This window comes from Strix aluco, chromosome Z, assembly GCF_031877795.1.
Source record: "Strix aluco isolate bStrAlu1 chromosome Z, bStrAlu1.hap1, whole genome shotgun sequence".
Classification (NCBI taxonomy): Eukaryota; Metazoa; Chordata; class Aves; order Strigiformes; family Strigidae; genus Strix; species Strix aluco.
This window is the reverse complement of record NC_133971.1, coordinates 1,098,624-1,111,545: the sequence shown is the minus strand read 5'-3', so window position 1 is coordinate 1,111,545 and position 12,922 is coordinate 1,098,624. Positions and strand designations below refer to the sequence as shown.

The 12,922-nt window shown below is 42.5% G+C and overlaps 2 protein-coding genes across 18 annotated transcripts in view; one reads left to right on the top strand and one right to left on the bottom strand.

The window, feature by feature from the left end:
• The window catches only part of SKIC3 (SKI3 subunit of superkiller complex), a 46,126-nt gene extending 40,193 nt beyond the window's left edge, over positions 1–5,933 (bottom strand). For 2 of the 10 annotated variants that reach the window (XM_074811506.1, XM_074811507.1), the window contains exons 1-5: positions 4,503–4,747; positions 3,868–4,011; positions 2,723–2,814; positions 1,980–2,055; positions 698–838 (exon numbers count right to left, since the gene is read on the bottom strand). In XM_074811506.1, coding sequence (XP_074667607.1) covers positions 698–838; positions 1,980–2,055; positions 2,723–2,814; positions 3,868–4,011; positions 4,503–4,622 — 573 coding nt within the window. In that variant the 5' untranslated portion in view covers positions 4,623–4,747. The other 8 variants (XM_074811500.1, XM_074811502.1, XM_074811504.1 and 5 more) reach the window with 8 other exon arrangements.
• Positions 5,934–5,989: 56 nt separating this feature from the next.
• The window catches only part of ARSK (arylsulfatase family member K), a 29,235-nt gene continuing 22,302 nt past the window's right edge, over positions 5,990–12,922 (top strand). For 3 of the 8 annotated variants that reach the window (XR_012621496.1, XM_074811516.1, XM_074811517.1), the window contains exons 1-2: positions 5,990–6,267; positions 12,148–12,277. Coding sequence is in view for 7 of the 8 variants with exons in the window: in XM_074811516.1 (XP_074667617.1) it covers positions 6,124–6,267; positions 12,148–12,277 (274 nt within the window). In the remaining variant the exon portion in view is untranslated. Of the gene's footprint in view, positions 6,268–6,348; positions 8,060–8,083; positions 10,498–12,147; positions 12,278–12,922 lie in introns of those variants that run through there. The other 5 variants (XM_074811521.1, XM_074811520.1, XM_074811522.1 and 2 more) reach the window with 5 other exon arrangements.

Below are 12,922 nucleotides of genomic sequence, written 5' to 3'. Positions count from 1 at the left end.
GAGGAGGAAGGAGCGGCAGAGGCAACGGGTGAGGAACTGACCACAACCCCCATCCCCATCCCCCTGCGTGCTGGGGCAGAGCAGGGAGAGGAATCGGGAGCAAAGCTGAGCCCGGGAAGAAGGGAGGGGTGGGGGGAGGCATTTTAAAACTTGGGTTTATTTCTCATTACCCTACTCTGATTTGATTGGTGGTAAATTAAACTCATTTCCCCAAGTCGAGTCTGGTTCGCCTGTGATGGTAATTGGTGAGTGATCCCTCCCTGTCCTTATCTCGACCCACGAGCCTTTCGTTGTATTTTCTCTCCCCTGTCCAGCGGAGGAGGGGACTGATAGAGCAGCTTTGGTGGGACCTGCTGTCCAGCCAGGGTCAACCCACCACACTGTCAAAGCTTAAGAGTGATGCTTCTCATAACATGCAGATGCAGAACAATGCATCACTGTGCTACAGTGAAAACTCGGCCTCCTGCAGAACTTAATGAAGGAGTTCCAGCACTACTGCTTATGTAGGTGTCTTATTCCACCCTGCGCCCTGTTTTTGTTGGAAGGTAAAATCACCCACCTTTTCCTGAGAAGTTTAGTACCACTGAACATAAATGAGACAAATAGTCACAAGATTTGCATGGCTTTTAAGGCTTCACTTGAAGTCTAGCTGCACTGTACAAATACACGTCTCTAGATGAGGAGTGAGAAACATTACCGACTGCTCAGTCTTATTATCCTGGTTCTGTGTACTGTCTTTCAGTAACTGGGTCATCTTCTTCCAAAGCTGGTGAAGTTCGGCCTTTTCTGCACCTTCCTCCTGTTTCTTCTGTATTAGTTTCTGCCATGTTTCAGCCACCTGTCAAGAGGAACAAATGAGCCATGCTGTCACTCTTTAAAGAGCTGGAGGTCTGCTACAAGCTTTCCAGTTACTGTTCAACTCTACCAAACTTGGCTACACAACAGAGCAATGTTTACAGTAACGACCCATATTTACCTGCTTTCTGATTAAAGCAATAACAAGTCCCAGAACATGGTGTGGGACCTGTCCACCTTCCAAGGTACAGTAAAAAAGGGTGGCAAAGTATGAATTCTGCCTCTGGTTCCTGGAGGAAATTAACAGTAAAAATCGACCTAAACAGCCCTCTGATAAACTCTGAAGTAAAAATTGAAACCTTGTTGGATTTACAGCACTATGAACAGAAAGACAACAGCAGCAGTCCATGTTGAGATTCCAGTGTGAAAAAATCAATAGAACTAACTGAAAAAGAGAAAATAGGACTCTGAATCCTAACTTGTGGTTTTCTGTTGCACATAGAGCAAGTCTGCCTTTGTGTGCTGAAAAATTAGCATTGAATTTAGTTTCAGAAACTGGTATACAAAGAGGCTTTGGAGATAATGAATAGTCTTGAGCCTGAAGCTAAGTGATATATAAAATTTTTCATTTTCCATTGCTGGAGGAAAGGGGAGAAGATGACATGGAGTAAGACTTGTAAGAAAGAAACCTTTCTAATGAGTAAAGGAAGAATGAGCAGCAGAACTGCAAAAATATGTATCCTGTAACCTTACTGCAGAGACTACAGGCCATGTTATTGTTGAACCATTCAGGGATTTGACAGCTCCACCTCGTGGTAAACTGATAGGAGCCACGAGTGTTTCTGCAAGGGCCATGCTGACACGCTTTGGGAGTGCTGGGTGGGCTGCAGCTTGGGCTGCCCTGGAGCAGCTTTGCGTGGCCTGAAGAATGCTGTTCCACCCTTTCAGCCCATATACTAATATTCTTTGTCCAGTTCTGTCAGTTTAATGGATTGCATCCGAGCCTTACACGGTGGAAAAGAAAGGAATATAGTTAAAACCAGTTCTTCCTGGTTGTGGTCCACAAGGAGATCTTAAGTGGTCTGCAGCCCCCCAAAAATTGCAGATTCCTTGACGAAAAGTAGTTAGTTCTGATCAAATGGAAATTTCTGGTTAGAAGAGAGAAAGTAAAGCACTCAACCTACCTCTAAATATTTCTTTTCTTGATGATATAGTTCCACGAGCTTGTTACATACATCAAACCATTTCTGCTTGTCACCACTAGAAAGGAGGAAGAAAATACCACAGAAACGAGCTAAGTTTTCCATAAAATAGTATAATGTTTTTCAAATTCTGACAGATAATTTTTAGTAGGTTCAGTTGCCAAACAAATACTTAGAATAAATACTGCAGATCACTCTAAAAGTTTTATTCATTGCTGCTGTAACAGAGTGAAAAAAAAAAATTACTTTAAGTAACTGTACTTTTCTTTCTGAAAGATCTTCAAATTAAGAAAACAAAACAAACACTCCAGTCAGCTACAGTGACAGCTGAGAGTTAAGATTTGTTTAGAACTGTACCTGTATGAATTGGATGATGTGTATTCGGTGACCTTAAGGCAGAGAAAAATAAGCCTACTTATCAATGCAGACAATGAACTATCAGCGCTAAAAGCTTCAAGGCAGTGAGATGAGACAGAGGACACAGGACAACACAGAATCCTCTGAACTACTGACCTCAAGTATAATTATTCCAAGAGGTTTTGCCCTATCAAAAGGGTCTGGACAGGATCAAGAAATCTTAGACAGGTACAGAAAATCTTAGTAACAAGTGCTGACCCACTGATGTGACAAGGCTTTAAAAAAATAAAAGCTTACCCTGTGTATCATCAATGTCATTCACTGAACTAGAAATCTTAGACTGAATTACAGTATTCGGTATCCTTTACCTTTCATAGAGTTCCAAGAGCTTTTGGTAAACATCTGCCAAGTCTCCTTTGACATCTGTTTGGTTGGATTTCTCATATAAATTTGCTAATCCCTTTAAACAACAACAACAACAAAAGATAAAATAAGTAAGATTTGATGTCAACAGTTATGGTTATGAGAACATGCAAGTTCTGCCTACAAAAATTATTCCATTGTCTTCAATGAGGTCAAGTGTTAACGTAGCAATCTCTGAACAGAATCTACATTGACTCTTCTCTACAGCCTTCTGAATATACTTATTCTAAATTAAAAGCTTTCCTCACTTTTTTAGCTAATACCAACAACTATTTGAAACTTGTATTACATAATTTTGTCTGTGTAAGACAATACACAAAGCACACTAAGTAATATGATAGAAGATTTATACCCAAGTATCATGTTGTCTTGTATAGTAACAGAAAGCCAGAATCTGATTGCAAAACTGGAAATTTCAATATACCTTGAAATCAGGCACCAACAGTTATACTTTAAAAAGGTATTTATACTGACAATCCTAAGAACCTTACTACCTTAGAAAAACATCGATTGTTGGGATCAGAGACAGACTTCATATTCAACTTTATGCTTCACAAGTCTCCAAATAACGTATGTTGTAACTATATACTGTTACAGGTTGTCATGCACACACCACCCAGCACACAGCTATTTTACATGAATACTATCATTTTTAAGTAACAACAAAATTCAGTAACAACCCACCCGGTGCCGAAAAAATAAATTACTAGATAAAACATTTTCTCTCCTAAGAGAGAAGCGTTGTCAAATGTTTCTTGAGCTACAAGCATGGAAATTCCTAAGCATGGACGAATTTACTGTATCTGTTTCAATTCACATTCTCCCTTGCATGTTTCACTGCTATCTAGTCTTCACAAAAATACAAATTTAAATATACTGAAACTAAATTTCACCTTGCCATACATATGCAGCCACCCATTGCTTTACTTTGGACACACAAACAATACAAACCTCAGCTACTCTGAAGCTTCTGCAGAACTAAGGGCCTCACAAAAACACGATACAGGTCTCAACTCTGCCTTGTCCCTATATTTAACTCCATAGTGACATTTTTCAGGAAAAGAAAAAGTGAATCTGGACATTCACATACCTGCCATGCCAGTAACTGGTTTGGTTCAAGTTCAATAGCTTTCTTATAAGCTCCTTTGGACTGATCAGGCTGCTCTAACTCAGCAGCTGCCAGGCCAATAAATACCCAAGCATTGTAGTTATTTTTTTCTTGCTTCAACACTGCCTAGAAATACACAATTTTAAGTGACATTGATGAATGAAAAGCATCTTATAGATCCACGTACTGAGTTTTATCATTACAGTTTGGTGAATTATTCTATATAGAAGTTAAGTAATGCTTAGGAAAAGGCTAAGATTAATAACTTCAGCTTTCCATGCCAGAGAATACTTCATATCTGAACTGTTCTGCCAGTAACCATATCTGAAGCTCAGCAATTAAGGCACTCCCATCGACGTCTGGATTAGGAATGGACTTTTATCATTCTAGGCTTAATATTCTTATCACCACATATAAGCAAATGCAAAAAGAAGGGAATAAAAGTTTATCTGTGGGCAACTAACATGAATGATCAATGAAGTTAAATTTGAAAATCAGTCTCAACTATTATGTCAATAAGGTACTCCACACTCTGCATTACTGTCCAGCTGTAGGGGTGTGGGAACAGCAAACAAAATGTGCAAAAAATATTACATTCCAAGTAAAAAATTAATTACCTTGCAATGTTTTAAGGCTTCCTTATATTCTTTATTTCGTATTGCATCTCTAGCACTCTTCAATGCTGTTTTTACCTCCTTATTTGACATTGTGGCTACTAAGTAAGAAGGACATATCATCAGTTCTTATAAAAAAACCAAACTGAACTCAAATGTTTATATCCTGCTGTAATTGCATAGAGAGCATTTTAAACACAGAAATGTAATGCAATATGTCAAAATGCATACAGCACTAAAACCAAATAATATGTTTAAAAGTAGTTACTTACACTTAGCTCCAACACAGGGTTAAGTCAATATTTCAAATAGCTGAATGATACAAAGAGGCTACGCCAGAAAAAAAATTTGGTTAAGGTTTAAGATAAGTTTAAATAGGAGAGGTGTTATATGACATTCACCACAGTTAGACTTCTAGAAAGACAACCAGCATAGAGTTTCTTTCAAAAGAGGAATTCCTAAGCAGTGGACTGTGCTTAAGAGGCACTGGACATGTGCTCAAGGGGTTCCTAAGGCTCAGAGTTTTTCTTGTGTGCTATCTACAGCAGTCTGCTGTACACAGACAGCTCTCTACAGTCACCAGCCCGTCACTTATGTTCAGGTGTGCTCCACAAGCTTCCTCTCCCTTCACCCACACTTACAGCAGACCCTGCTTCTGACTACAGCTGGTAGCAAAAACCATGCACTTAGGAACGTATCTAAGAGGCATTCACGCTTTTCAAGTCCGACATAGACATAATCATGCACTATTTTGACGCATATGGTAAGAGCTTTGCCTCAAATGAACTTCAGAAACACCGTAGTGGAAACTGCCTAAACGGGATGAGGCTGAGAAATATAACTGCTGGTGCGGGCACTGAACAAGTGACAAACCGAAGAACAAAAAAGCCTTTTAGCAGCTGAAAAGCAAAAGATAAAAAATGGGTGAAGAGCGTAGAGATAAATTAGTAAGGAAAGGACAAAGGAAGAGAGCGGATTTCAAAGATTCCCTCAGAGCCTAAAAAAAAGAAGGAATCTGCCGAACTTACACTGCTCAACAACTCCTGGAGATAAATTCGCTTTCTAAGAGGGCCCAGACACCTCGATCATGACAAACATAACCCCACACTGACATTTCCGAGCCTGAGCTCCATTTCCACCTACACAGAACAGGGACACCACGTCAGCGCATAACCGGGCGCTCACAGCGAAGGGCGCCCAGGCCGGGCCGGGCCGGGCCCGGTGCTGGCGCGGAAAAACAACCCAGCACTTTCCGAGTGCGACCGCTGGGCCCGCCGCAGGCCGGGGGAAGGACGGGCCGGGCCGGGCGGGACCGGGCCGCCATCACCCCCGAGCACCCCCCGGTACCTCAGCCTCACCTCAGGCCGCCGCCATCTCGGGCCGCCGCGCATGCGCAGTCTCACGTCAACGCGGCGACACCGCCCGCGCCGCCGCCATCTTGTGTGGGGCACTGTGGGAGATGTAGTTCCCGCCTCCCGCCGGCTGTAGTCCGCGGTGCTGAGAGCAGCGGGCGGCCCCGCAGCCGCGGCCGGGGCTCCGCGGGCGGCCAGATCGGCTGTCGGTGCTGCCGCTTCCCCTCTCTCCCTCCCGCAGAGGGGAGGAGGAGGGTCACGGCGCCGGGGCGATGCGGGGCGGCGGGCCGCTGAAGTGGGCCGGGCTGGCGCTGCTCCTCATGGCCGCCGCGCCCTGGGTAGGGGCGAGGCCGCGGCCCGCCGCCCCCGGGGGCCAGCCCCGGCCCAGCGTGGTGCTGGTGACCTGCGACTCCTTGGTGAGTGTCCGGGCGGGGTGGCGGAGCGGGGCCGGGCCGCCGCACGGGGTGAGGGAGGGCGGGAGAGCGGTGGGGGCTGTCTCGGTGGGGGCATTTCGCCGGTCCTGGCCTGACTGGCACCTCCGAGGATGTGGCAGCGAGGGCTGTCCGTGGCTTTGCCCCGGCTACAGCCACAGGCCTGCGCAAATAGGGCTGGTTTTTATTCTCCACCACCTCCACAGGGTGGAGGGCTTGCTTGGGAAAATGAGGGCAGGCCTCCCGTGTCGCTGAGACAGTAGGTAACTTGTATTCTGAACCAAACTCGGCTTTCTTCCCAGGAGTCTGCTGCGTGTTTTCATCCGGTGTGTTACAATAGTCAGAAACTTATGCATAGGTGGTTCCCGCGGTCAGCTGTGGTTCATACAGCTTCTCACCGCAACTGGCGGTGGAGGGCAGCGAGGCAGCAATTAGTGGAACAGACCTGATGTGTAAAATGAACGCTTTTATGTTGGCTTGAAAAGCGAAAAGGAAAGAGAGGTCACTAAGCCCAGTTATTCTTGCCGTTGTAAATTCTAAAAATGTTAGGTCTCCACAGCAGATGGGATGGAGAATTTCTGTAATCACAGATGAAATGACTTGAGTTAAGCTGTTTGGCATCATATATTGACTTACTCAGACTTTTATTAGGTATAACAAATACTACAATAAACTCATCAGATGAATATCTAAAAGGATAAAAGAACCAGTAGGTATGTTTTTATAAATTTCTAGTAGCTTTATTGCAGTGGTTTATTGATAAATTTAATGTCCAGACATGTAGAAAAGATTATTTTTTTTTCATTCACAAAGTATATTTCCTTGCTTACAACTAAAGACAGCACATTTTTCACCCTTTTCTCGCCATGCTTTTATCTACCCACCCAGCATAATGGAAATGCTTTTCACAGAATCACAGAATCACCTAGGTTGGAAAGGACCTTGAAGATCATCTAGTCCAACCGTTAACCCAGCACTGACAGTTTCCAACTACACCAGATCCCTCAGCGGTATGTCGACCCGACTCTTGAACACCTCCAGGGATGGGGACTCCACCACCTCCCTGGGCAGCCCATTCCAATGCCTAACAACCCCTTCTGGAAAGAAATGGTTCCTAATATCTAGACTAAACCTTCCCTGGTGCAACTTGAGGCCATTACCTCTTGTCTTATTGCTCATTACTTGATTAAAGTACCCTCAGCTCTCTGCACCCTCCTTTCAGGTAGTTGTAGAGGGCGATGAGGTCTCCCCTCAGCCTCCTCTTCTCCAGACTAAACCCCCCCAGTTCCCTCAGCCGCTCCCCATCACACCTGTGCTCCAGACCCTGCACCAGCTCCGTTGCCCTTCTCTGGACACGCTTGAGTCATTCAATGGCCTTTTTGGAGTGAGGGGCCCAAAACTGAACCCACTCATCGAGGGTCGGCCTCACCAGTGCTGAGTACAGGGGTAAGATCACTTCCCTGTCCCTGCTGGCCACGCTAGTGCTGATACAAGCCAGGATGCCATTGGCCTTCTTGGCCACCTGGGCACACTGCTGGCTCATGTTCAGCCGGCTGTCAATCAACACCCCCAGGTCCCTCTTTTGTGAAGGTTTTGCTCAGAAGAAAGGGAAGACCTTGGTTTGTCTGCCTCATCTGAGCTCTCCTTCCTGTTAAATCAAGCTTAAGCTCCATGGTGTTACTTCCAAGGACTTTCACATCTCACCACTTCTCATTTTCTGTTGAGAAATCAACACTTGGCTCCCAGTCATCTCAGAATTCCATCCTTGACTGCACAGGTAAGAGTGCTTGACTTCTTGTGAGCTGCCTGTCAGTCTTGGGATGAATTCTTCTTAAGTGTTTGGTAAACACGTATTACCCTCTTCAAACCCTTTCATAAAACCTGTGTTTGCTGTGATTTCAAAAATAAAGCAATAGCTCCTCTGACTCTATTCTTTGTTAATTTTATTTTGAGAATATTATCTCAACATTCCAATGTAATGTGTGGTTTTTGGAGATGAGAATTTTTCTCCAAATTTTCAGCTTTTACTAAAACTATTATTTACCAGTTAAAATGCCCAATTTGTAATAGTTTAGGTTCTGGGACTTTGTCAATGGCCGGTTTGTCTCCAGATGCTAGCAGAAGCTGCAGACAAATCTTAGTAAGGCTTCTGTACGTCCTGTAAACAGGAGGTTTCTCATGACTGTCTTACAGGGATTAGTGAGGTAACCCTTACAAAAATAAAGACAAAACCCCACGTGTTTGTGATGTTCTTACAAAACCAGTTAAGAACAAGGTGCTGTTTCTGAAAAGTACCGTATTTCTGTACTGACTGTGAAGAAGAGTATGTTAAAAGAATTGTGCTGTTGCATAAGTTTTTTATGAGATGGATTTGAAGGCAGAAATAGGTGAACCCTTTTGATTACATAGCTGGTAAAGAACAGGAAGAGTTGGGTACTGTTGAAACCACAGTTTTTCTGGAAGAAAACAAAGCTTAAGTCCTGCAGGCTCTTAAAAGGTGTGGGCTTTCATTAGAAAATGTGCCTGCCTTTGTTATGGGTGACGCTGTCTGTGAAAGACTCACACCTCTTTTGTCAAGCCTGACAGAAATGTTATTCTCAGTGATGCTGGACTGTGTGTGGTCTCCAGAGCAGTGACCTCTTGCCCAGCTTTCTGCTGCGGTGTCACACCAAGCGCTGTGTTCCGCACAGGGCTTGGTGGTGGAACGTGCTGGTAGGCAGTTCAGCTCCTACACTGCTACTTGAGGTTAATTGAGTGATGACAGGCTTTGCTTGCAGTGCGGCAAGTTGCTTGCTTTTGTAACTCAGAATAATTGTATTGCCTCGGGTGCTTCAAAACCTGCAAGTCCTGCACAGTTCTTGGAGAGTGGATTTCCAGAAATAGCTGTAGAGCTTTCACCTTCCCAGCCTGTTAAAGCAGCTTACTCTTTCCCGGGATAGACGTGTCACCTGTCTGTCCGGTATCGAAAGAACGAACTCTTGTCTCCAGCTGTTCAGACAAACAATACCTTTGTTGGCGAAACTTGTGAATATGTTGTTGACAGAATGACACATCAGTCTGTACTTTCTAAAGAGCACTTTCAGCCCGAAGTTGAAGTTCATTTTGCAGATTGCAGCTTTATTTCCAGTTTGTCCTATTGAATGGTTATTGTAGTTGACATTTGTAGCAGTGTACAAAATTAGGTGATCAGTCTTTTATCCCATTCTGATCTCCAGTGGCCCCGTTTACTGTGCAGTCGTTCACTGCATTCTGGTACTGAGATGCCACACTTAGCTCTACAGGTGCCAAAGGGAGTGATTCTCTCTACGATGCCATGTTATCCAATAACATTTTCTGCCAGAAAACAAATGAAATTGTTTTCTTCTGCGTGCAGTTGCTGGGTTGAACTCAAGAGTAAAGAAAATTACATTAGTCTCTGGTTGTGGACTTAGTATACTAACAGTGGCTGGGTGGCTAGTGAGGTAATGAAGTGCTCATGCTGTAAGGTTAAAATATTTTAAACAGTGACCAAATAATTGTGATCTTAAAATATTTCAGTAATTTGTAAGAATTATTTCCTGCTGTGGAGCACAATTATGCTGTGCTTAACTCTGTTTTCTGGGTTCTTTCTGAAACCCTGTGCAATCTGATTATGTGCAGTATTCTTTGTAAATTCTCACTTGGACAATTAGTGCCTGCCCCCAGGGAATCATGTGTAATGGAAGCAGTAGTAACACAGACTGTATTCTTCAGGTTTGCTCTCACTTATGTCTGGAGTTGGGTTTTTTTTGTCCTCTCTCAAATTATTCCAGAAAATTCAACTAAAGTGAAAAAAGAAACATATCTGTTAATGTGCGGAAACAGCACAGTATGAAATTGATAGGAAGTCTTTGTCTGATCTGTGTTCTTGAAAAGCTGAAGACAGAAAGAAACTGTTCTTTCCCTGTAAGCTTGCCTAGTGTTTCATATAGGAGAATATTATGTTAGGTACAATGTTTGTTTCAAACAGCTCCTTTCAAAACTAATACAGTCTTTAGAATAACAAAAAGTCATTTTCTTAATAAAAACCTGTGGAGGCTACCTCCTCTCAGAGCTCATGCATCCACCTTCCTGCTTTTTTCTAAGCTAATATCATCTTCTGTTATCCTTTGGAGTTTTCACCGTGACTCAGATGCCTGAGACGTGTTTGTACCTGTTTCAAATGTACCATTATTTAAAGGTGAAATTTCACAGAAGGTGAGGCCTTGGTCCTGCATCCCCTGAGACTGTACATGTTCTTTACGTTTTGAAGTAGATGATCAAAGGCCTCTATTTGAAGAAATCATGGAGTTTTTATTAGTTGAATAAAACTACCTATTCAGTATTAAGAGAAAGGAACTCCATGATTCCCTGTTGGTCATATCTGCTGATTTTTGGGTTTGATTCAGCGGGAGCAAAGTGGTCACTCAGTTGAGTTTTTTCTGTTGAAGAAGTAATATCTCACTAAATAATGGTTTTCAAAATTTTTCACCTAACAAAAAGATTACAGTGAAAGCCACAGTGCGATTTTGTACTTAATGTCTAATGATGACTGTTAGCTTCAGCAGACACCAAGAACCCCTTGTGCCAAATTAGGCTTGTTCAGTGTATGGCGTGGAGAGCATTTTTTGTAGGCTGCTGGTGCTGGTAGGCTGCGTGTGGATACAAGGAAGTTACTGCAGGGCTACAAGCAATCACATACCAGCTGTTTTGCTGTGGTTTCTCATAAGGGATCTATTCTCACTTAATAAAAATAATTTAAATTGACTTGGTGGGATGGTCTGCTGCCCCTATATGGATTGGAGGTAAGAATTTACATGCTAGCATTTATTGTGCAGAGGCTGATGTGGTAATTTGTACATTGTCTTTGGAACAAATGAGCCATCAGCTGGTGAAATTTGTAACTGGAGTTTGGTGTACTCTCCTGGCCTTCTGGTCTGCCTGCTTAAATGCTCTTGCAAACTACATGCTGTGCAAAACAGAGCTTGTAAGCATACCCATGCTTTCAGGTGTTTGTGCTTCTGTCACAGACCTAGAGGACAGCTACTCAGAGTAGCATCTGAGTAATGTCTCTGATTGGGAGATCTATTAAAAGTGTCAACAGTTTCTTCACCCAAAAAGCTGACCCGTAAGACTGGGGCTGAGCTGAGAACATCTTTCTGAAGCAGGGAAAGACATATGAGTGACAGGAAAAGACAGTGACCTGAAACAGGGCAGTCAACATGAAACCTGGTTTCACGCCATCGAAATTTTGTACAGTAAAAGTACCGATTCAAAATTTGGGGTCTTTTTAAAGTTACTGGTTAAAAACTCTAGCTCAGGAAACAGGTAAAATGAAGGATCAATTAAGTATCAAAAGGAAACCATTACAGATGGTGTTTCAGCCTTCCATCAGCTTGCTGATGACTTTTCCAGTCCATAGTTTAAAATAAGTTCACAGAGATGTGGTGTGGATAAACCCTTAAAAAGAGGAGAAGGATGAGGGATCAGTTCTGTCTTCACAGAAATATGTACAACGCACACATCTGCATCAGAATTCAGACTGACTCCTTGTCATCTTTCACTATACCCATGGGTGCATCACGGTAGGACCCTGCTCCTGCAAGAATTGGAGCTTAGAATATGTATAGAGATAGAAAGGAAGTAATTTTACTACGAAGAAATCCAGTTATCTTTTACATTACACTTTTTCATAAGTAATCCATTTTATATTGATCTAATTAAAGCTGCTCAACACTTTATTTTCCATACCTGAGTAAAATTGGCAACATTTGAGTAATACAAGTTCAAGGTAACAGATCTATGAACTAATGCCACCAATAGTTTAGGTTAGTGTTGTCTGTATACTGTTTTTTTCTCTCATTGCAGGATGGGCGCTTGACATTTTATCCAGGAAATCAGACTGTGGATTTGCCTTTCATAAATTTTATGAAAAGACATGGCACTGTCTTTCTCAATGCCTACACCAATTCTCCAATTTGTTGTCCTTCCCGTGCAGGTAGGCCCAAGAAAAACATCAGATAAATATCTGCATGTGTCAATTTAAATATGTAGTAATGGTAGGACATTTCAAAGGATCTAATTCTGAGGGATTTGTTTTGTTTTTCAACCAGACCCAATTTTTTTAGTTTATGAATTTATACACTATTCTCATGTTTGAGCTGTTTCTCTTGTTTCTCTTTTCTGTTTCTCATGCTTCTTCCTTCTTTTTTGTTTTTTTTGGTTCTCCTTTTTCCAGCCATGTATGACCTCCCAAATCTTTTGCAAACTCCACTGAAGCTTCAGTGTTTTTAAAAAATCTTCAGGATTTCTAGAGAAATCATCAGATTGTCTGCTGCAGTGCTGAAGCTGCATTCTGAACTACTCTGCTTTCCCAATACAAAGTTAATAAATCTTTCCTGTTCTCAGGAAAAAGTATTAAATAATAACAGATGAATAAATCAGTGGCTGTTAGCATTGCCTTCCAATGACATTTATTCCAAACACTGTTAAATACATAGTGTGCCCTTCAGTAGCTGTAATTCAATACTTCAGTATTTTTCTTTACTTTTGGCAATCATCACACTTGCAGAATTTGCTGGGAAGTTATAAGAAAGCTATGTTCTTGAATCAAAGGTTACATCTTAAAACATTTCTAGCCCTT